We start from the raw sequence: 20,598 nt of genomic DNA on the forward strand, positions 1-20,598 counted from the left end.
TAATTTCATTATTTATTATAAATGAATTATGCACAAATATGTATTTCATAAAAAGTAAGAGATTTCAGAGAAATAAATTATAGACAAAGATGTGATGAAAAAGTTCAGACGTCTGAGGAAGAACCAAGTGATAACAACTACAAAAGAAACAATCATTAATGTGAACGATTACAACAAACAACATATCATTCATACAGGAATAGGAAATTAAGTTTCCCTGTTAGTTTTAATAAATATCAGTCATTTATCACGCTCAACAAGCTTACTGGAATAAAATGTACTGAAAAAGTCTTACACAGTCAGACTAAGTACAGGGACATAGTAAAAAATAAATAACTGCTACTGTATTTCTAAATAAGAAAAACTACTAATTCATACTAAAACTTAATTCATCACACACATACACAATTCGAATACACACTGTAAATATTCATTAGGATCGAATTAAAACACGAATGTACATAACATTTAGTAAAAACTTTTACATGTGATGAGATTAGACCATCCTGAATTCTCTTCTACAGCTAAATGTTTGGGTTATATTGTACAAAATGATTGATAAATGTGACTGGTCCAAAATAATGCTTACATGAATGGGTCTTTTCGCTTTTGTGGTATGTTTCATTTTAAACAAGCGCTGTGTTTGTAAAACACAATGCCCCTTCTGCGCCGCTTTGAAGCCATATATTTGACCTTTGACTTTGAAGAATGACATTGACCTTTCACGACTCAAAACGTGCAGCTCCAAGAGATACACATGCATGCCAAATATAAAGTTGCTTTCTTCAATATTGCAATAGTTATGACCAAGGTTAATTTTTTTAGACAGACACATACAATGACAGGCAGACAGGCCAAAAACAATATACCCCCGATCATTTGATCCAAGGGTATAAAAGGCCCATTTCCCAGACGGTGGCTAAAATAAATAAACAAAATCAATGAGACAGAAGACAAATCATGAACATTCATATGCAGATTAAAGTGCCGAACATTAAGGTAGTGAGAAATCACACAACACATTACGAATAACCAACAGCTGTGACACACACACATAAAAGCATAAAAAATACAAACTAATTGCTAATTGTGATAATATTATACAGAGCGTGGCTCATTTCATACAAATGTTACTGTGCAAATTGACACAAGGTATCAGTACATTTTTTCAATCTGTGACAAGGTACCTTCAATGCATCACACTAATTTAAACACATTCTTGTTAAAGTGTATAAAAATGGGTTTAGAATTATACTATTATAAATTATATTATATTATTAAATATTATATTATATTATTTATATTATTATAATTATATTATTATTATAATTGTTTTATTAACATCTGATAAAAAAGCATTGACATCTTTCCAGAAATGTTTCCGTACTATACATGTATGAACAATTTGTTACTCCTTTTTCACCAGATGTCAACAAATTGACATCAACGTCAATCTTCTTGTTTTCTGGCAAAAATCCTAACAAAACTGTTCCATAAGCAGCAAATAATATGTTCAATCTATATTTAACATAAAATAGAGCAAATAACATTCTTTCAATAGTACCCTTAAAACTGTACAAATCCTTCATGAAATAAAGTTTACTAACAAAATAAACAAGAGGGCCATGATGGCCCTGAATCGCTCACCTGACTCACCTTGCTACATCAACTTAAATTCTATCAGACCCATTTACGATCCCAAGCCAGATTTCATCAATTAGTACATTCTGACAAAATTTCATTAAGACGTGATGAAAACTGTGACCCCTTTTATCTACACAAGGTTTTACTAGAATATGCCAGGTGACCTAATTTTTGACCCCAGATGACACATATACAATCCAAAATCAGATTTATCAAGATAAACATTCTGACCATATTTCATTAAGATCAGATGAAAGCTATGACCTCTATTGTCTACCCAAGGTTTTTCTATGATTTGACGTAGTGACCTAGTTTTCCACCCCAGATGACCCAAATACAATCCCAACCAAGATTTCATCAAGATTAACATTCTGGCTAAATTTTATTAAGTTTGGATGAAAACTGTGACCTCTACTGTCTACACAAGTTGTTTTTTTAACTTTGACCTAGTGACCCAGTTCTTTACCCTCGATGACCCAAATTCGATAACAACTGAGATTTTAACAAGACAAACCTTCTGACTAAATTTCATAAAGATTGGATGAAAATTGTGACCTCTATTGTCTACACAAGGTTTTTTTATTATTTGACCTAGTGACCTAGTTTTGTACCCAAGATGACCCAAATACAAGCCCAACCCAGATTTCATCAAGATAAACATTCTGACCAAATTTCATAAAGATTAGATGAAAACTGTGACCTCAATTGCCTACACACGGTTTTCTATAATTTGACCTAGTGACCTAGTTGTTGACCCCAGATGACCCAAATACATTCCCAACCCAGATTTTATCAAGATAAACATTCTGACTCTATTTCAAAAAGATTGGATGAAAACTGTGACCTCTATTGTCCACACAAGGTTTTTCTATTATTTGACCTAGTGACCTAGTTTTTTTTACCTAGTGACCTAGTTTTTGACCCCAGATGACCCAAATTCAATCCCAACCCAGATTTCATCAAGATGAACATTCTGTCCAAATTTGGATAAAAACTTTGACCTCTACTGTCTACACAAACAAATTGTTGACGGACGAACGCACACACACATGCACAATGGACGCCGGACATCACACGGTCACATAAGCTCACCATGTCACTTCGTGACAGGTGAGCTAAAAATAGCCTAAGGCCCAATAAAAAAGTTTTCACACGAGAAGCAGCCCTATTTATTGATTTTTCCTCACGTAAATCTTTCTTCATTAATCACAATTGTTGTTGTAAAATATTGCAATATATATTTATTGTGATTATTTCACTTACAATTTTCATTCAAAATTTAATGTGTGTAAAACAGATTTATTAATGCACACTATTGCTATAAAAAAGTTAGTCAAACCTACTCTGGTACACTGTGCATGTACTACACATTGAAGAATATTCAACAAATGTGGGCCCGAATGTAAACAAATGAGCCTCTGGAATAATGGACCTAATGCATGTACCTAAAGCATTGTGCCAGATAAGCCTGTGAAGTGTGCACAGGCTATGCGCTTCAACAAGATTTTCCTGTAGAAGAGACTGTCTTTAAACAAAACAAGAGATGTGTTTGTCAGAAACACAAGCCGCTTTGAAATAAAATTTCAATATCTCATTAGGCAGGTTAAGAAATTATCTCCCATTTAAAGCTTATTACTTCCCTTGGATTGTATTTTGTGACTTTTGAACTTGAAGGATGACCTTGACCTTTCACCACTCAAAATGTGCAGCTTCATGAGATACACATGCATGCCAAATGTGAAGTTGCTATCTTCAATATTGCAAAAGTTATGGCCAATGTTAAAGTTTTTGGACGGACGCACATACTGACAGACTGATTGACGGACTGACGGACAGTTCAACTGCTATATGCCACCCTACCAGAGGCATAAAAATCCATAAAAGCAGAAAGTTTCCTACATGATAAGCCTGCATCTGGAGAAACACTTTAGGCACATGCATTTAACCCAGTTTTCACAGAGCGTGGCTCAAATGTTGGAGCATTAAACATAATCACAGTCACAGGATCTCTGTCATAAGCTAAGAAGCACACAATCTTTCAGCACATGCTATCGTTCCATGTCTCGCATATTTGTTTTCATTACAATGACAGATGGAGGGTGGTGTGGGGGGTTCGCTAGACGTAAAATATGCGCACTTTCGAGGTACTGACTAGCACGGCATCATCGTAGAAACGAGTCTCGATCACAACGTTTCCACTGCAAACACAAAACAAGGTAAGGATGCAACATGTTACAAACAAGAGATGTGTTTGTCAGAAACACAATGCCCCCTACTGCGCCGCTTTGATTTTTTTTATCATTTGGCAGGTACAGCTAATTATCTCCCTTTAAAGCTTATTACTTCCCTTGGATTTGTTTTTTTTTTACCTTCGATCTTGAAGGATAACATTTACCACGACCTTTCACCACTCAAAATGTGCAGCTCCATGAGATACACATGCATGCCAAATATCTAGTTGCTATCTTCAACATTGCAAAAGTTATGGCCAATGTTAAAGTTTTCAGACGGACAGACAGTGCAAATGACATATGCCATCTTACCGGGGTCTTAAAAATATCAACTGGATTACCTGTTATTAACCTTTTCTGTGAAAAGGCATTATTTAAAGAAAAGGTTTCAGGTTAACCTTGATGAAAAGTTACCGCTTAACTGATTGTTTCAGTTGGTTACCCTATTTACCAGTTAACCTGTTGCATTCCAACATATTTCCAATACACAACATAAAAATAATAATTTTATTGTTGGCAAAGCATGCAAATTTATAATAATACATTAAAAACATACATTTGTTGGCTTCACCAGTACAACTTTTTTCTGATTTCCAATCACAACCTTTCATAAAAGCTGGGCCAAGGCACTTACTTGAGTATAAGTACATATGTTACATTTACGACCAATAACCTCTGGCACTTACTTTAGTATATTGTACATAAATTAAAATATGAGCCATGCCCTAAGAAAATTGGGCTCAATGCATGTATGGTAAGTGCCGTCCCAGATTAGTCTGCAAAGGCTAAACAGGGACAAAACTTTCTGTTTAAACTGAATTTTCACTTAGAGGAGACTTCCTTTAAACAAAAATACCATACAAATGGAAAGTATTTTATCCCATTTTCACCGCGACATTGACGGTATAACACGTTGTGGAATATACTTGCTTGTATTCAACACTGTGGAATATACCTGTCGCGTGCACGGACTACTTTTTAAATGATGTCACGATATGCGCTAAAACTAGGTCGATATTGTGTGGTTCATTGATCGAATTTTAAGGTCACCCATTAGAAGAAAATGTGCATATTTTGCAGAAAAACATATATATGACATATTCACCAAAAGAAATGTTGAAATAAAATATGAAATTACACGATTTTTGTTTTGTTATTTTTTTATTTATAACAAAGTCGACAAAACTTAAGCTTCAAAATTATACGACCTTCAACCTTTAAATCTAATCATATGACATAATTTTTCGCCATCCGTATAATGAATCAGCTGATTGATGGCGTCATAAAATGACATACTTATTGCGTCATTTTCCCCATTTTTGTTGACGATTTATTATAAACGCGACTTATTTCACATGTTTTCTACATGTACTGTATGTCGACATATCTGAATTGTCAACTGATCACATTTTCCATATTTCGTGTAATGTGCATTGTTTATAACCAAAGCATATACTTTTGACATTTAACTTAAATATTAAGAATGTACAACAAGCCATACACATATCGCACAGTTCATAAATAATCTGCTATGTTTGCTTTCCTATTTAATTCACGTTAGGCATAGAGCTGTGTAAAGTATAAGATGGTAAAAATAGCACCACACTGGAATTGGGAACGTCCCATTTTGTACACGGGTATTTTCTACTCATTTATCTGTTGTGTACTGGAATGTTTTCCATTCTTTGTGTATTTATATATTAAATTATTTTCTCGTACAATAAGAGCATTTACCATAGATAAATAAAACATTGTGCAAGTTTAAACATAATTATGTTTGTATGCAGAAATCTGCAAATGCAACCGAGTTTACCAACGGCTATTATTAGATAAACTGCCCCGGTAGAGTACATGACGTAGCGTGTGACGAAGAAGAAAGTTTATCGCGTTCATAAACTCATTTGAATAAAGTGATAGAATGGCATAAGGGTCTTTATTTAACTATGCTAAAATAATTATTAAAGACCCTAGATGCAAAATCGTCAATTATTGAGTTAAATGGATTATTAGATGGATTTTAAAGGATAATTAAAGGTAAGATACTAGTTCTTACGTGTTTTGATTTTTGTTTGTACTTTTGTCGTTCCCTGTTCTCGGGGAAATGATTTTAACAGGGGCGCCATTGATGCATCGGATCACACACGGCATACCCATAACATTATATAATAAACACGTTCTGCGCGTCCTTAAATTCGTCGTCCGAAGTCGGAAAACGTATTGCCCTGTATATTTTGTCAAATAAAGTGTCAGTCGCTGCAATTGTCTGTTTACTCGTCAAAATTGTCAAGGTCTTCGATAGCTAAAGAAACTTCAGCGTACAGTTTATCTAGTATTGACAGACCTATACAAAGTCGCGCCAGTCAAAAATCATAAAAAACGACATTTAAAGTTATAGTAGCCAGAACTAGGTCGTTGATGGTGTACATGTATGTTGACATCGACAGCATGTTGTCAGGAGCAATCGCCGCCATATTGGATTTTGATCATTTTCTTTCGAAAATAAAATGAATTATAGTAAAGTAAAATCTTCTTTTCGCGGTCGTAATGTGTTAAAATTCGCATACTGCGTAAAATTGAATGTAGGCATATGGTGATATTTTTACTTGTTTTACAGTTTGTGTGTGAATTTTTTAAAGACTATTTTGCGTACCTGAACAAATACATGTATATCACTACGCATGGTTACATTTGTTAGATTTTAAGCGCTTTTATGACTGAATTAAAATTATTGTTAAGGTTATTAGATCTATTTATGTTTAATGTCACGTTGACAAAATCAAATGGGATAAATAGAATACTAGGATTAGCGTTGAATACAGAGAAGCTTATGTTGCTCGGCTCGAACACCGAAAGCGCTCGCCAAGGCTCGCGCTTCCGGCGTTCTAAGCCTCGCAACATAAACTTCTCTGTATTCAACGCTAACCTAGTATTCTCTATGTCCCTGATAAGAATTTGTAGACTGCACAGGAAAATCTGAGACAACACTTTACGCACTTGCATTTAACCCAGTTCTCCAAAAAGCTTTTTATGACCACTGTGCCATTGCACTTACTTGAATACATTGTACTTAAATTACATTTTGAACTGTGCATGTGCATAAAGAGTTGTCCCAGATTTGCATGTGCAGTCTTAAGAGCCCAATTAGGCAACCTTTCTGCGTGAACTGGCTTTTAACATAGAAGAGACTTAATGAAAACTAAAAATACTGTAAAAGTGGAAAGTGTCGTCCTGCGAACTGAACAGGCCATTGTGGAAGACACCATATGCACATTCATATAAGCTCAGTTTTCCCTGAATTAGTTTCAATTAGATTTATGGCCCTTGGCACTTACTTGAGTACATTTGCTGGCATCATTTGGCTCTCTGGAGCTGCCTCTATGACACTCTGCCATGTGTTGGTGGAACCAGGTATTACAAACCCGAACTCAAACAGCCATTCTGGGAATTTAAACAAGATGGCCATGATGGCCCTGAATCGCTCACCTGACTAACCTTGCTACATCAACTTAAATTCTATCAGACCCATATACAATCCCAAGAAAGATTTCATTAATTAATACATTTTGACAAAATGTCATTAAGACGTGATGAAAACTGTGACCTCTTTTATCTACACAAGGTTTTACTAAAATTGGCCCAGTGACCTAATTTTGACCCCAGATGACCCATATACGATCCAAAATCAGATATTATCAAGATAAACATTCTGACCATACATCATTAAGATCAGATGAAGACTATGACCTCTATTGTCTACACAAGGTTTTTCTTTTATTTGACCTAGTGACCTAGTTTTTAACCCCAGATGACCCAAATACAATCCCAACCCAGATTACATCAAGATAAACATTCTGATCAAATTTTATAAAGATTGGATGAAAACTGTGACCTCTATTGTCTACACAAGGTTTTTCTATTATTTGACCTAGTGACCTAGTTTTTGACCCCAGATGACCCAAAAACAATCCAAACCCAGATTTCGTCAAGATAAACATTCTGACCAAATTTCATAAAGATTGGATGAAAACTGCGACCTATATTGTCTACACAAGGTTTTTTCTATTATTCGACCTAGTGACCTAGTTTTTGACCTAGTGACCTAGTTTTTGACCCCAGATGGCCCAAATACAATCCCAACCCAGATTTCATCAAGATAAACATTCTGACCGAATTTCATAAAGACTGGATGAAATCTGTGACCTCTACTGTCTACACAAACAAATTGTTGACGGTTTTTCTATTATTTGACCTAGTGACCTAGTTTTTTTATCCCAGTTGACCCAAATACAATCCCAACCCAGATTACATCAAGATAAACATTCTAACCGAATTTCATAAAGATTGGATGAAAACTGTGACCTCTACTGTCTACACAAACAAATTGTTGACAGTTTTTCTATTATTTGACCTAGTGACCTAGTTTTTTAACCCCAGATGACCCAAATACAATCCCAACCGTGATTTCATCAAGACAAACATTCTGACCGAATTTCATATAGATTGGATAAAAACTGCGACTTCTATTGTCTACACAAGGTTTTTCTATTATTTGACCTAGTTTTTGACCTAGTTTTTGACCTAGTGACCTAGTTTTTGACCCCAGATGACCCAAATACAATCCCAACCCAGATTTCATCAAGATAAACATTCTGACCGAATTTCAAAAAGATTGGATGAAAACTGTGACCTCTACTGTCTACACAAACAAATTGTTGAAGGACACACACAAGCACACACGCACAACGGACGCCGGACATCACACGGTCACATAAGCTCACCATGTCACTTCGTGACAGGTGAGCTAAAAAGCTATAACCTTTTCATTTAAGCTCTATTGCATCATCTAGTGTATTGCATAAGCCATGAAAGCTTATTGAAACACTCTCAAGTCAGTTTGCTGGGTAGAGACAGTACTTGGTGTCTTTGATCTCTAGAATGCTAACACTTAATTCTGAGAATGATGGTAAGTGATAACAATGCAAAACTCAGGTAAACAAAATATTATTTTATTATTTGGTGTAAAAAAAGTATTGGCAAAGGTGCAGGGCAAGTAAACAAATGCCATCAGAGCCAATATTTTTTTTTTCTAGGCTCCAAGTAGTGGCTACGAACAAGAATCTCTCTCCTGATAAAGAGTGTGTTGAGTTTTATTGTATTCTATTGTATTCAAACAAAAAGTCCTCAATCTATTCTACACATACATTCATCATAATTACAGTGATTTTTTTTGCTTTTTACTTTACAGCCTGTGCCTTTTGGGAAAATGCATGATAAAACATGAATATGGGAAAAATAAAACAAAAACAAATGTTACAGCGTTAAAAACACCAAAGAAGATTTGTAAAAACTACATTAATCATTAAGAAACAATAACCCTTGACAAACTTACCCTCTAAGCATTTTCCTTTGAATAATACTTTCTGTTCTAGTCTGAATTTATCCATGGCCTCTTTTGACGAAAAGTTGATTTCCCGGGAAACAGCTCTGCACTTCAGAATCTTCTTAGGAACTCTTGCTGTTAAAAATGTAATAAAAGTATTTTTATGATAGAGGTACTAAGCTGAATCTTTCGTAGTGCACATTGAAACCTTCTATAATCTAATAGATTATTATAGAGTAATAAATAAAGGAATACATTTGATGCAGAAATGGAAGTTTGAAAAAAATCTGTAGCCAAGAATCACTCACCTTATATTGGATTCCACTTAAAACGCACTATATTGGATTAACATTATATACATTTTCCAGTAAACTGACACTAAAATTCCAAATTTCATGGGTATAGATCACATCAATAAAATGGTGAGAAGAAAAAAGTCTTGTTTGTATAAGTAGTTTTTGGCTTACTTTGATAATTTTTATTGCCCATAAACACTACATGTGCATAAATAGGGAGTTTGGTAATGGACCTGCATTGTAACAATATGAAGGGGATACAATAAGCAATTATATTCTTAACAATTTCCCACTTAGAAGCAAAGTCAAAATGGCTATGTGCAAACAGCAGTCTCTTCAGGTTTTATGCTGTTTGCTGCTCATCAGTATTAAAGGGTTGGAAATAAAGCCTTAAAAACTAGAATCTAGTAAGAAATGTCTTAAATTAAAAATATCTTTCAAATGTACTACAAATTTATAAAGATAAGTATTTAAGTGGTTACAGGGTTAAGCTAATGAATATCTAAATCCTGGGGTCTTATACATGTACATGCAGCTCATTTGAAAACTAAACAGGCAAATTTGTTTATTGATATACTACATGTAGCTCTGCCATATAAATTGTGTTTATGGATGGGTGCAAGTCCCTTGATATATGGTATAATCCTAAACATATTTTAGTGCAGGGTCATTGCTTTTTTGCGTTGCAATTCTCCTCTTTGATGTATTTACACCCAGGCTGTTTCATATTGAATGCTTGTAGCATATCTGAGATATAACCCTGAAACGTTACACAATACAAAAACAACAAAGGGCAATAAGTCTTATTTAAGAAAGTGTAGGTTTTTGGTTCTTATGCATGGCACTCATCCTCATTGATATCTATACACCCATGAAGTTTAATGTTAGTCTCATATGATATTTGAGATACAGTCCTGAAAAGTTATATCGCACAAAAAACAAAGGGCAACAACTATTATTTTATAAAGATGTATGGTTATATTTCTTCTGCATGGCACTTTATATTGATATCTATACACACATTAAGTTTCATGTTGATATCTTATATACATGTAGTATCTGAGACAAAGGCTTAGCAAAGCCTTGTGAAAGACAGACCGATAGACTGAGGCACGGACAACTAGCAAAGCCTTGTGACAGACAGACCGATAGACTGAGGCACGGTCAACTAGCAAAGCCTTGTGACAGACAGACCGATAGACTGAGGCACGGACAACTAGCAAAGCCTTGTGACAGACAGACCGATAGACTGAGCAACGGTCAACTAGCAAAGCCTTGTGACAGACAGACCGATAGACTGAGGCACGGACAACTAGCAAAGCCTTGTGACAGACAGACCAAAAGACTGAGGCACGGACAACTAGCAAAGCCTTGTGACAGACAGACCGATAGACTGAGGCACGGACAACTAACAAAGCCTTGTGACAGACAGACCGATAGACTGAGGCACGGAATACTAGCAAAGCCTTGTGACAGACGGACCGATAGACTGAGGCACGGACAACTAACAAAGCCTTGTGACAGACAGACTGATCCACTGAGGCACGGACAACTAGCCAAGCCTTGTGACAGACAGACCGACAGACTGAGGCACGGACGCCTTGTGACAGACAGACCAATAGACTGAGGCACGAAAAACTAGCCAAGCCTTGTGACAGACAGACCGATAGACTGAGGCACGGACAACGCCAATTCTATAATTATCCTTCCCTTTTTTGGCAATGTCTTATGTCCTTCACTAATGTTAAGCGTTATTTGCAGACTTTTCATATGTCATGAGTTTTGGATAGAAAATATTATCTTTATGCACAACTTAAGTAAAGTTCCCCAATTAGGAGCCTTGCAGATATAGGTTCCATGTTCCGAGTACCTTATAGAGCACGTGACCATGTACAATGTGCACTTGGTTTACATTTTTAAGCAAGAAAACTAGCAAATATGCCTAAAATTGCGCTCATTTTAATATTCCGCAATCAAATAATCAGCGTCATTGGAAAGCTTCAATATTTCTTACCCTCATGTTCAACACCAGGTGATGATCTGAAAGAAGAATTTAAGAGATTAATGTGAGCATAAACTAATCATTAAGAGATTAATGTGAGCATAAACTAATCAACAAGTTAAAGGAAAACAAGAGCAGTCATCAGGACCATTATATCCCCCACTGTGATCCCTTTGAACTTCACCTTAAGGAGGAAGGTCACTGCCTCATACATTCTGCATATAAACTACTTAAAATCTAACACAATCATAGGTTTTTAACAACAATGAAACAGACAAAGTGCTTAAGATGCCACTATAGTTTTGACTGTTCAATGTATAAATGTATATGATGTTGCAGACTAGTCTAAGTCAGGAGCTACTCTGACAGCCAATGTGTTGCTTTAAAAGTGGCAGTGAAGCTACAAACCATATTGTGCAGCCTGCTCTGGAGATATGCTGGACCCATTTGAACCCTTTCCCACTCAGAAGCAGAGTGAAAATGGCTATGTGCACACAGCATAAAACCAGAACAGCCCGCAAGTGAGTAACTTGCAGTCTTTTCAGGTTTTATGCTGTTTGCTGCTCAACAGTATCTAAGGATTGAAACTGAAACCTTTAAAACTTGGATCTAGTCCGAAAAGTCTTTAATTAAACAAGACTATTATCAAGCAATATATGTCACCTACCGGCTCCACATTCGTCAGAAATTTCCACCATTGTCAGAATTGTTTATTTATTTATTGCTTTTGCCATAGCAACCAGAATTTCTGATGTAGAAACAAAATGAAATGACGTGCGTAATGTCCATATTGCCATCTATCCATGTTTCAAGTTTCATGAAAAAAATATGAAGAACTTATAAAATTATCGCAGGATCCAGAAAAGTGTGACAGACAGACACAGAGAGCACAAACCACAAGTCCCCTCCGGCGAAACCGGTAGGGGACAATTAAACTTTCTAAGGGACTACACATGCATGGAAATACGTATCTAAGTGGTAAAGGGTTAACATGTCTCGGCTCATATCTAATAAGGTTTGAAGGTAAGGTTTAAAAGCTTTACCTACTGATCAATCCATTACATAATTTTTAGCATATATGCTACTGGCTTATTCCTGAGGGAATGATTGTCCAGAAACAGACTATTTTTTAAATAAGGCATACTTACAAATCATCACTAGATTGCCACAGGATTTTCCCACTGTCTGCATCTCTAAGGTTCATCCAATTTCTATGCTAGGTTAAGGGTTATCATTTGGATAAATTGTAAGATAAATTACATATCTATTGCAACCCATTGGAAAGGCCTTGAACCTCTGACATTTCTTATAAAATTTGCTTAGGTATGGTATCATTTCGGAAACCAGCAGCCCTTGTGTCCGAAAAAAAACCTCAATATGTAAAAATTTGTTTTGGTACTTGGAAACAAAAACCAAACTTTGAATCTTTCTAGCATCTGTTCAATCGGTCACTGGTTTATGTTAATTTTACTTTTATAGATGGCTTAACAATACAATAGAACAGTTTATTATACCTACCAGTCAAGAGAACTTGCCATCTTTGCTGGTGACGTATCAAACTCATTTTGCTATTCTCAGAGCCAATCAAATCCTGCGCAAAGTTTTGCGACAAACAAGAACACTTTAATTTTTGTAAAAATGATGATCAATCTTTGTGATGCTTTAGAATGAAAGCAGGGAACCATATAACATTCGCCTGCTTCTTGACGTTGTCAGTAGATGATGCCAAAATTAGTACTCCCAGCAGCTGTTAAGTTTCACCGATTTCAAATGCTTGAAAATTTTTAAATATTTAGCATCCATTTACATGATTTAAACTTACTTTTATTATGAACGTTTTAATAATCCTTTACAGGCTCTGCAAAAATCCATTTGACCCGGACTATGTATCTGAATCTCAGGTTTAATCTAAGGTTAAAAACGCCTGCATTATCTGTCAAAATACCGATTTTGTACAGACAATTGAATGCAGCTATCAATACTTTCATTTTTGAACAATTTTCATCTTACATATAGCATCAATTAAAATTTAGAGTTGATTGATGATTGGTTTAATAAGTGCTTGATTGCAATTGTCTACATGATTAACACATGTTCAGTCGGAATACCCCTGTCCTGATTTGATGTAAAATGGAAAAATACTCCATGTTTCACTTTATGGAATCATGTCAGGGCTCTTTTTTCTAGATTTCAGGAAAGGGCCTGGCCTTCCATTTTGGAAAAAATATTGACAAATCTGAGAAAGGGGGACGAATTTCCCTAATTAAGCTTGAAATTAGAGAAAAATTAAATCATTTCAAAGAAATTCTTTATGAAAAGGGACCTTTCTCTTGGGAGAATAGGCTTTTTTAACACCCCTTTTTAATTCGCTTGCTTATGAAGGAAAAAAGCCATGCATGTGCATAGTGGGCACATATGTTTTCTTATGCAAAATGGAGAATTTACTGACTAAGGTAAAGGTGGAATGAATGATTGTTATTGGTGTCAATCCTGCATTGTTGTCAAAATGTGTTTTTTCCTGTTTTGGACCTAAAAAACGGTCATGTATACACTGGAGTGATTATACAAACATGCAACATTGAGATGTTCCAGTTTGAACTTATCATGATGTTATGTTTTTGAAATGTCAATTTATATTTAAATCAAAAGTGAGTGTAAACAGTATGAGTACTATTGTGATTATCTGTTTACAAATGGCATGTAATGTATAAAATTCACAAAGCTTTCTCCACTTTAAATAAAAAGTGTAACAGTCAAGTTACCATTACCGGATCAGAAGTGTAATTAAGTTGTTCTGGTGAAAAGCAATAAATGTTTTGAGACTTCTTTTACATCAGTTTGATTAAATATTACCTTTGCTTACTGATTCAGCACATAGTCTTATTTTTAAACGCAGGCAAAATTTATTTGTGAGACCTTTTTTTCGCCGAAAGCATTCATGCATTAAAGGGATCTTTTCACGCTTTGGTAAATTGACAAAATTGAAAAAAGTTGTTTCAGATTCGCAAATTTTCGTTTTAGTTATGATATTTGTGAGGAAACAGTAATACTGAACATTTACCATGGTCTAATATAGCCATTATATGCATCTTTTGACGATTTTAAAACCTAAAAATTATAAAGCGTTGCAACGAGAAACGATTGAATAATTTGGAGAGTTCTGTTTTTGTCGTTAAATGTTGTGAAACTACGAAGATTGCTTATATAAGGTATAAAATACTTCAAGTATATGTACTCGGCGGAATAGCTCAGTAGGCTAAAGCGTTTTTACTTCAGGACTCTGGCAGGACTCCAGGGGTCACTGGTTCGAAACCTGGTCCGGGCAATGTTCTTTTCCTTTTTTTTAATTTTATTCTTGATTTTTTACTGGAGCTTTTACGATCCAATGTTTACATTTATCGATATAAAGCATTTAATGAATAAGTTAAAAAATGCCAAAATCTGTGAAAAGGCCCCTTTAACAGATCAGTTGTAGCCATAACATTCACGAGACTGAAACCACTCAGGGAGGGGGCATCTAACACGTTATTTAAAATGCCAAAATAGGAAATGTGTTGTTTAAAATGACCAAGTTACATTGCCACTTATAAATTATATTCATTTTTTGTGTTCTTAATTGTTTTCTATATGTGATTTTGTAACCATACTTTACTCATGGTGTTCTTTTGTGAATTATCTGTGGAAAATCCTAAAAAGATTGACAAGATATGGGCATTTTATAAACCATGTCAATTTTCATATCTAATCATCGATATTGAACATGGAACATAAATAAAACATTAAGATTGAAATCATTTATTGTAAGAATCAACAAGATTTGCATATATTTAAATATAATATTTTATCAATACGCATATTATCACGCTTGATCCGTTATTGCCCTAATTCTAAATTTCATTTAAGGTGTTGCAAAATCTTAAACAGGAATCAAAACTGAAATGGACTTTTGCAGGCGGAAAGACTACTAAATGGCCTTTAAATTAATGTGTAAACTTCCTACTTTCCAACAGAGTTATAGCATGTGACCGTGAAAAATGTTCATCCTTAATTTGGAAACGAAACAGAAGTCAACAAAGTCGTATATACATGTCAGCAAAACATGCCAAAATATTTGACAAAGAGTTGCTCCGACTCAATCAGTGCGTTTTAAAGAACAGTCCTTGAAGATTCTTTAGGCAGAATATCATCTAAAATGTCAACTATTTATCGCGATACACTGTCTTGAAGATAAGATAAGATTTATTTTGAGTCGGCAAGAGTGAATAAAAACAATTAACATAAGCTTATGTAGCTTGTAAAACATGAAGAATAAGGATAACAATTGTACAAAAGCTGAAAGACTGAAATCAATCTGTAAATTAAAAGACAAATATACAAAAAATATAAAGCATAACATTATAACATCAGATATGGATATTTAAAAAAATTTAAGATTAATCTGCTTAAAAATCAGATACTTTAATAAAAAGAATAAAATATCCACTAGATATGTTGTAAAATAGGTAGTAGGTTTAAGCAATTGTTTCAAGTATAAAGCATTTATAATACGGCGTTGTTACTTCAAATTTAGTTGGAATATATCCATAAAAACATGAAAAAATGTAAGGCATGTAACATAAAACAGACACAAGCACGTTAAGTTTACTGGGCATGCAGAGCACACAAAGCAACATAAGGCATGCAAGGCATACAGAGCATACACATCACGCAGAGCATACAAAACATACTATTTGAACATCAAAGTGATCCGCTATGGGGAATGATCCGGTAATGGTAACTTGACTGTACCATATCTTATAAAAGAACATGTTAAAATTAAGTATCATTGTACTGTTTTTGTAATTGTAAAACAATGCGGACCTCATAATGATAGAAATAAGCTCAATTAGTCAATACATAAAAATAGCACACTGAAATTTAATCCGAATTTTCAGCTCAAAATTTTAACCACATATATTCGACAAATAAAGGATACAACTTGAACCCTTTCATGATATCTTCTGCTCTCGACGGCATAGTCTGACACTGCGATAACCGATCGAGAACTGTGAAAAACTGAAAATATTTTATAACGGTTTCCAACAGGTTCCTAGTGTCAACAATCCAATATGGCCGACTTCCGGGAATGGAACTATGTTTTGTTGTAGGTATATTGTAATTAATATATGTATGTACTTGTAATCATAGACACCGTACAATATAAACATATTAACAGGTCATAACAACCATGATAATATGTTGGATATTTACATTCCGAATTCTGAATATTAGATCTATCTGATGCACTATATCTTAGAGTCATAACATCCGGTTTGGGTGTTCCTAGGTCGATTAGACGTGCTAAATTTTAACAGGTAAAACTAACCATTTTTGAAAGATTACATAATCGAGGTAAATTGAAATAACTTAATTTATAAATAGTTCTTAGATGAAACAAATGATAGCATTTCACTGATCTGAGAATACCCGTGTGCATTAATATACAACTAAATATTGAATCATTGACCTGTCAATACGTCAAGTGTAAACACTCAATCACATTAAGGTTCATGGGGGGGATAAAATTTATTAAAACTTCGCTTTGGTTTTTCTTCATTGAATGTGGTACAATATGGTCAAACTATATATCATTTTAAAGCTAAAGACGGATAGAATAACATAAACACATTTTTGACATTCGATATTTGTGAGCTTTATTCATATTTTGGTTTAAAACCAATACTGTTTTACTCTAATTTACAAAATCTCAATCTAAAGTTAGGAAGGATATGCACTACCTTAAGTTGAATAAATACAAAGCTATATACATATACAAGGTCAAGTTAGCAACATTTCACAGAAAATTATTGTCATAAAACAACAAATGAGTTTTTATTCAACTGCCTTTTTTGGATAAATATCCTAAACATAGTTCTAAAAATAACTAAAACGTAACTACTTTTTAAAAATCCAGGTATGGTGGATAATAAGAGTCACAATTCTAGTTCAAAGGCTTAACAATTTTGTTATTTACCTCTCAACCAAATTGCAAATTTTAAACCATCTCAAAAGTCAAATTGAAATAGATTGCAGACGACATATAAAATTGTAAAGGAATATACAGAAATTGGCAAAACGATCGATTTTATATTTCGATTCCTTCTACCTATTTGAAAGCGTGGCCATCGCTGTGATCCGTAGAAAAATGTGCAAAACAAATCGGTCGAAACCACGTGCAGTGTTGAGAAAACCGGGTATGTGTATACACATACCTGAGAAAACACATATCTTATTTTGACAGTTGGGTGGCAACTAGTAAAACAACTATTAACATCAATCAGCAAGAGATCGCACTAAATAACAGAAATGACCACGTAGAGATATCATCACTTACCATATTTCAAATATTTTCCAGCTGAAAAGTGTCCCCAACACATCTTTTTTAGTTAATTTGTATTGTTTTTCAGGAGCCGAAGTGCATCTCACAGAATATCCATCCAACTTCCGTTGTTTTCACTTTCGTTATTAAAAACTCCGTTTAAAAGAATTATTTCTACTTTTAGATTGTTAAAGCGATGTATTATTATATATTAACAATAGAATAGTATGCCGTGATGAATTGAATGGAGTAACGTATCGATCTTTCTGTCAGTCTGTAAGCGTGCTATTTTATGCGCAATAATAAAGTACATGTGATTCGACAACGATTGTAAACATTGGTGAAATGCTTCTTACATAGTTATTCTTTTGAGTGTTTATGAGGTCTGATCGTGCAGTTTGCAAACATCAACGGAAAGATTACAATCCAATGCATTTGTCATCGTCAACCGTTTGGAATGTCAATTAGGCGATGAGTGAGTTTTTAGCATGTTTCTTTCTATTTTATTAATTTAAAAATGTCTGCCCCCATGGTGATGAAATGACATGTGTTCGAGTTTTGATATTTCTTGATATGCAAACTTTTTTTACTATTTAAGCGTAACTTGCCCTCGTCAATGTCGATATTATTCACTAGTTATATAATTTTCCGCCGAAATACGTGGAATAAACATGATTCAGATTTTTGAAAATAATGTATATTTTAATGTTAAAATCGCTTTGTATTTTGATTGATTTTGTGGATGTTATGATACGTTGATGTACAAAATTGGTAGCAGTTTGAAGGAAAAACATCCATTAAAGCATATATGTATACATTATCAATGTGGCACTCTTCCTTGAGTCAAATTTGAGTTCAATGCTAGGGGTCCCACATTTTTCAAAATGAAGCCTCTACATGAACCTTAACAAATGATGGCCATATCTCATGCTTTGTATGTCGCATTTAGTCTGTATGTCATCGGCTGAAAAACTTTTTCTGCTAGCTCGCAACTTTAACCAGGGACCCTTCACTTGTATTGGCAGTGCTCTCCAAACAGAGATTGCCAAATAGCTAGCTGTATTAAAGGTATCTAGTCAGTTCGGCACCTGGTTATTAAAGCACCGTAAAAAAAAACCACTTCCTCACTCAGGTTCGACCAGTTTGGCATTCGCAGCTAGTCACTTTGGCACTGGAATATTATCACATATTATTGATGTTCAATCAATTTGCAAATATATATATTTTTTTATAAAATTTGGGAATTTCTGTTGTTATATATTGGGATACTGTAACAACAGACATTCCCAAAAGTGTCAGACCTGACCAACGTTTTAAAAACAGGTCCGATTGAAAATGCCATGTTGCCAGTCCGAATGTCCGGGAAATAATTCAAGAAGAAAAGTTGATTTATTTTATAGAATTCGTTCCAGTGTGCGATCATTTGAGAATGAATATTCCTGGGCATTCCGGAAATTTTCGCTTGGTACCAATTTAGTCTGGTCTTTTATTTATTGATTTCGAATTGGTTAGCGACTGGCAAAGAATGAATGGTAACTAACGAAACCTCTTCGCTACATTCCGAAAAATCTTACGATTCTGCGAAAATCTGCTAATGTCCGCCATCTTGAAATTTTAAGTGATCAATTTATAGCAATGTTAAGCACTGCAGTAGCATCTTGTAAAGCAATATGTTAACCGAATTATATATTGATTACATATTTGCTAGGTTACTGGTTATTCCTTTACATTTTCTACATTCAAACGATATGTATAAAGCACATTTTATTATATGTGCAAAACATGTACATGTTTTCGGACTTTCGTATTCGGATACAGTATGATTCGTCAATTTTAATTTATTTTCGACGTTTTTTATAACATTTTTATAGAATGACGTTACACATGCGGTGATATGGATAGTTGTTAATAATATTTTGCATTGTAGTCACAAGAAATTGCAACTAGAAATACTACAATAAAAGTACTAGAAGCTATGTCACGGGGGTGTCCCCCATAGGGACTCAGCCTATTATCCAAGACCCCTAGCTTAATTTTCTGGATTTCAAATTTGAGTCCATTGACACCCCTGGAATTATGAAAACAAATATGTAACCATTCAACTTATCGACTTAGGAAAACAACCAACACTTAGTATTAATGGAACATCTGAGTTGTTGCCGAACGACATAACACTTAACTTCGCGGCTCTAGGAGAAGTGCCCCCCCGGAGAACTGCCCCCCAAAGATTTTTCACTGGGCGGAGAACTGCCCCCTCACTGTTTTTTTATAGGGCGGAGAACTGCCCCCCTGCTGATTAATAAGGGGCGGAGAACTGCCCCCCTGTCAGAATTGATGACCCGGAGAAGTGCCCCCTAATTAAAGAAATTTCGCGGCGATATATAAAGCGAGTATTATAATGACAATAACGCCAGTAACTTTCTTGCTATTATGTCTGGAAATTGAGTGAAATTTCAAAAGTAATATAAAGTTGTACAAGTAATAAAAGTTATAAAACGGCAAAAAAATACCTGCCTCGGCATGGACGTCGTCATCTTGATAATCACGGGATTTTCGTCTATGTGAACAAAGAAAAACAAATCACTTTTTGCTAATAAAAAGTTTTCGCGGCTGAATTATTTGATATTTTCCCCGTAATTAAAACAAACAATTAGCATGCAATTTAATCCATCCTTATGCAAGCTGAA

The 20,598-nt window shown here is 34.7% G+C and overlaps 2 protein-coding genes and 1 long non-coding RNA gene across 6 annotated transcripts in view; 1 reads left to right on the plus strand and 2 right to left on the minus strand.

Moving 5' to 3' along the window:
* Positions 1-2,623, minus strand: LOC127871631 (uncharacterized). The gene is made up of 2 exons (XR_008045477.1): positions 2,547-2,623; positions 1-2,379 (listed from the first exon to the last, which is right to left on the minus strand). It is a non-coding gene; the product is annotated as an uncharacterized LOC127871631 (long non-coding RNA).
* A 10-nt stretch (positions 2,624-2,633) lies between these two features.
* On the minus strand, positions 2,634-16,678 carry LOC127871630 (retinal rod rhodopsin-sensitive cGMP 3',5'-cyclic phosphodiesterase subunit delta-like). Its single transcript, XM_052414751.1, has 6 exons — positions 16,529-16,678; positions 12,702-12,764; positions 11,566-11,591; positions 9,265-9,390; positions 7,208-7,313; positions 2,634-3,842 (listed from the first exon to the last, which is right to left on the minus strand). Exons 1-6 carry the CDS (start codon positions 16,567-16,569, stop codon positions 3,761-3,763), a joined length of 444 nt encoding a protein of 147 aa, XP_052270711.1. The 5' UTR covers positions 16,570-16,678; the 3' UTR covers positions 2,634-3,760.
* Positions 16,679-16,850: 172 nt separating this feature from the next.
* LOC127871621 (peroxisomal targeting signal 1 receptor-like) overlaps positions 16,851-20,598 on the plus strand; it is a 38,723-nt gene continuing 34,975 nt past the window's right edge. For 2 of the 4 annotated variants that reach the window (XM_052414733.1, XM_052414737.1), the window contains exon 1: positions 16,851-16,907. The gene's annotated coding sequence lies outside the window, so the exon portion shown is untranslated. Of the gene's footprint in view, positions 16,945-20,598 lie in introns of all 4 variants that reach the window. The other 2 variants (XM_052414734.1, XM_052414735.1) reach the window with 2 other exon arrangements.

Source organism: Dreissena polymorpha, chromosome 3 (assembly GCF_020536995.1).
Source record: "Dreissena polymorpha isolate Duluth1 chromosome 3, UMN_Dpol_1.0, whole genome shotgun sequence".
Taxonomy (NCBI): Eukaryota; Metazoa; Mollusca; class Bivalvia; order Myida; family Dreissenidae; genus Dreissena; species Dreissena polymorpha.

Bases quoted from the DNA above. Each gene is read 5' to 3' on its own strand.
- LOC127871630 (XM_052414751.1), bottom strand. From the start codon at position 16,569: ATGCCGTCGAGAGCAGAAGATATCATGAAAGGGTTCAAGTT. The intron at 12,765-16,528 runs GTATCCTTTATT...AACCTAGCATAG, and splicing joins ATCATGAAAGGGTTCAAGTT to AAATTGGATGAACCTTAGAG. The intron at 11,592-12,701 runs GTAAGTATGCCT...TTCTTCTTTCAG, and splicing joins TGGCAATCTAGTGATGATTT to ATCATCACCTGGTGTTGAAC.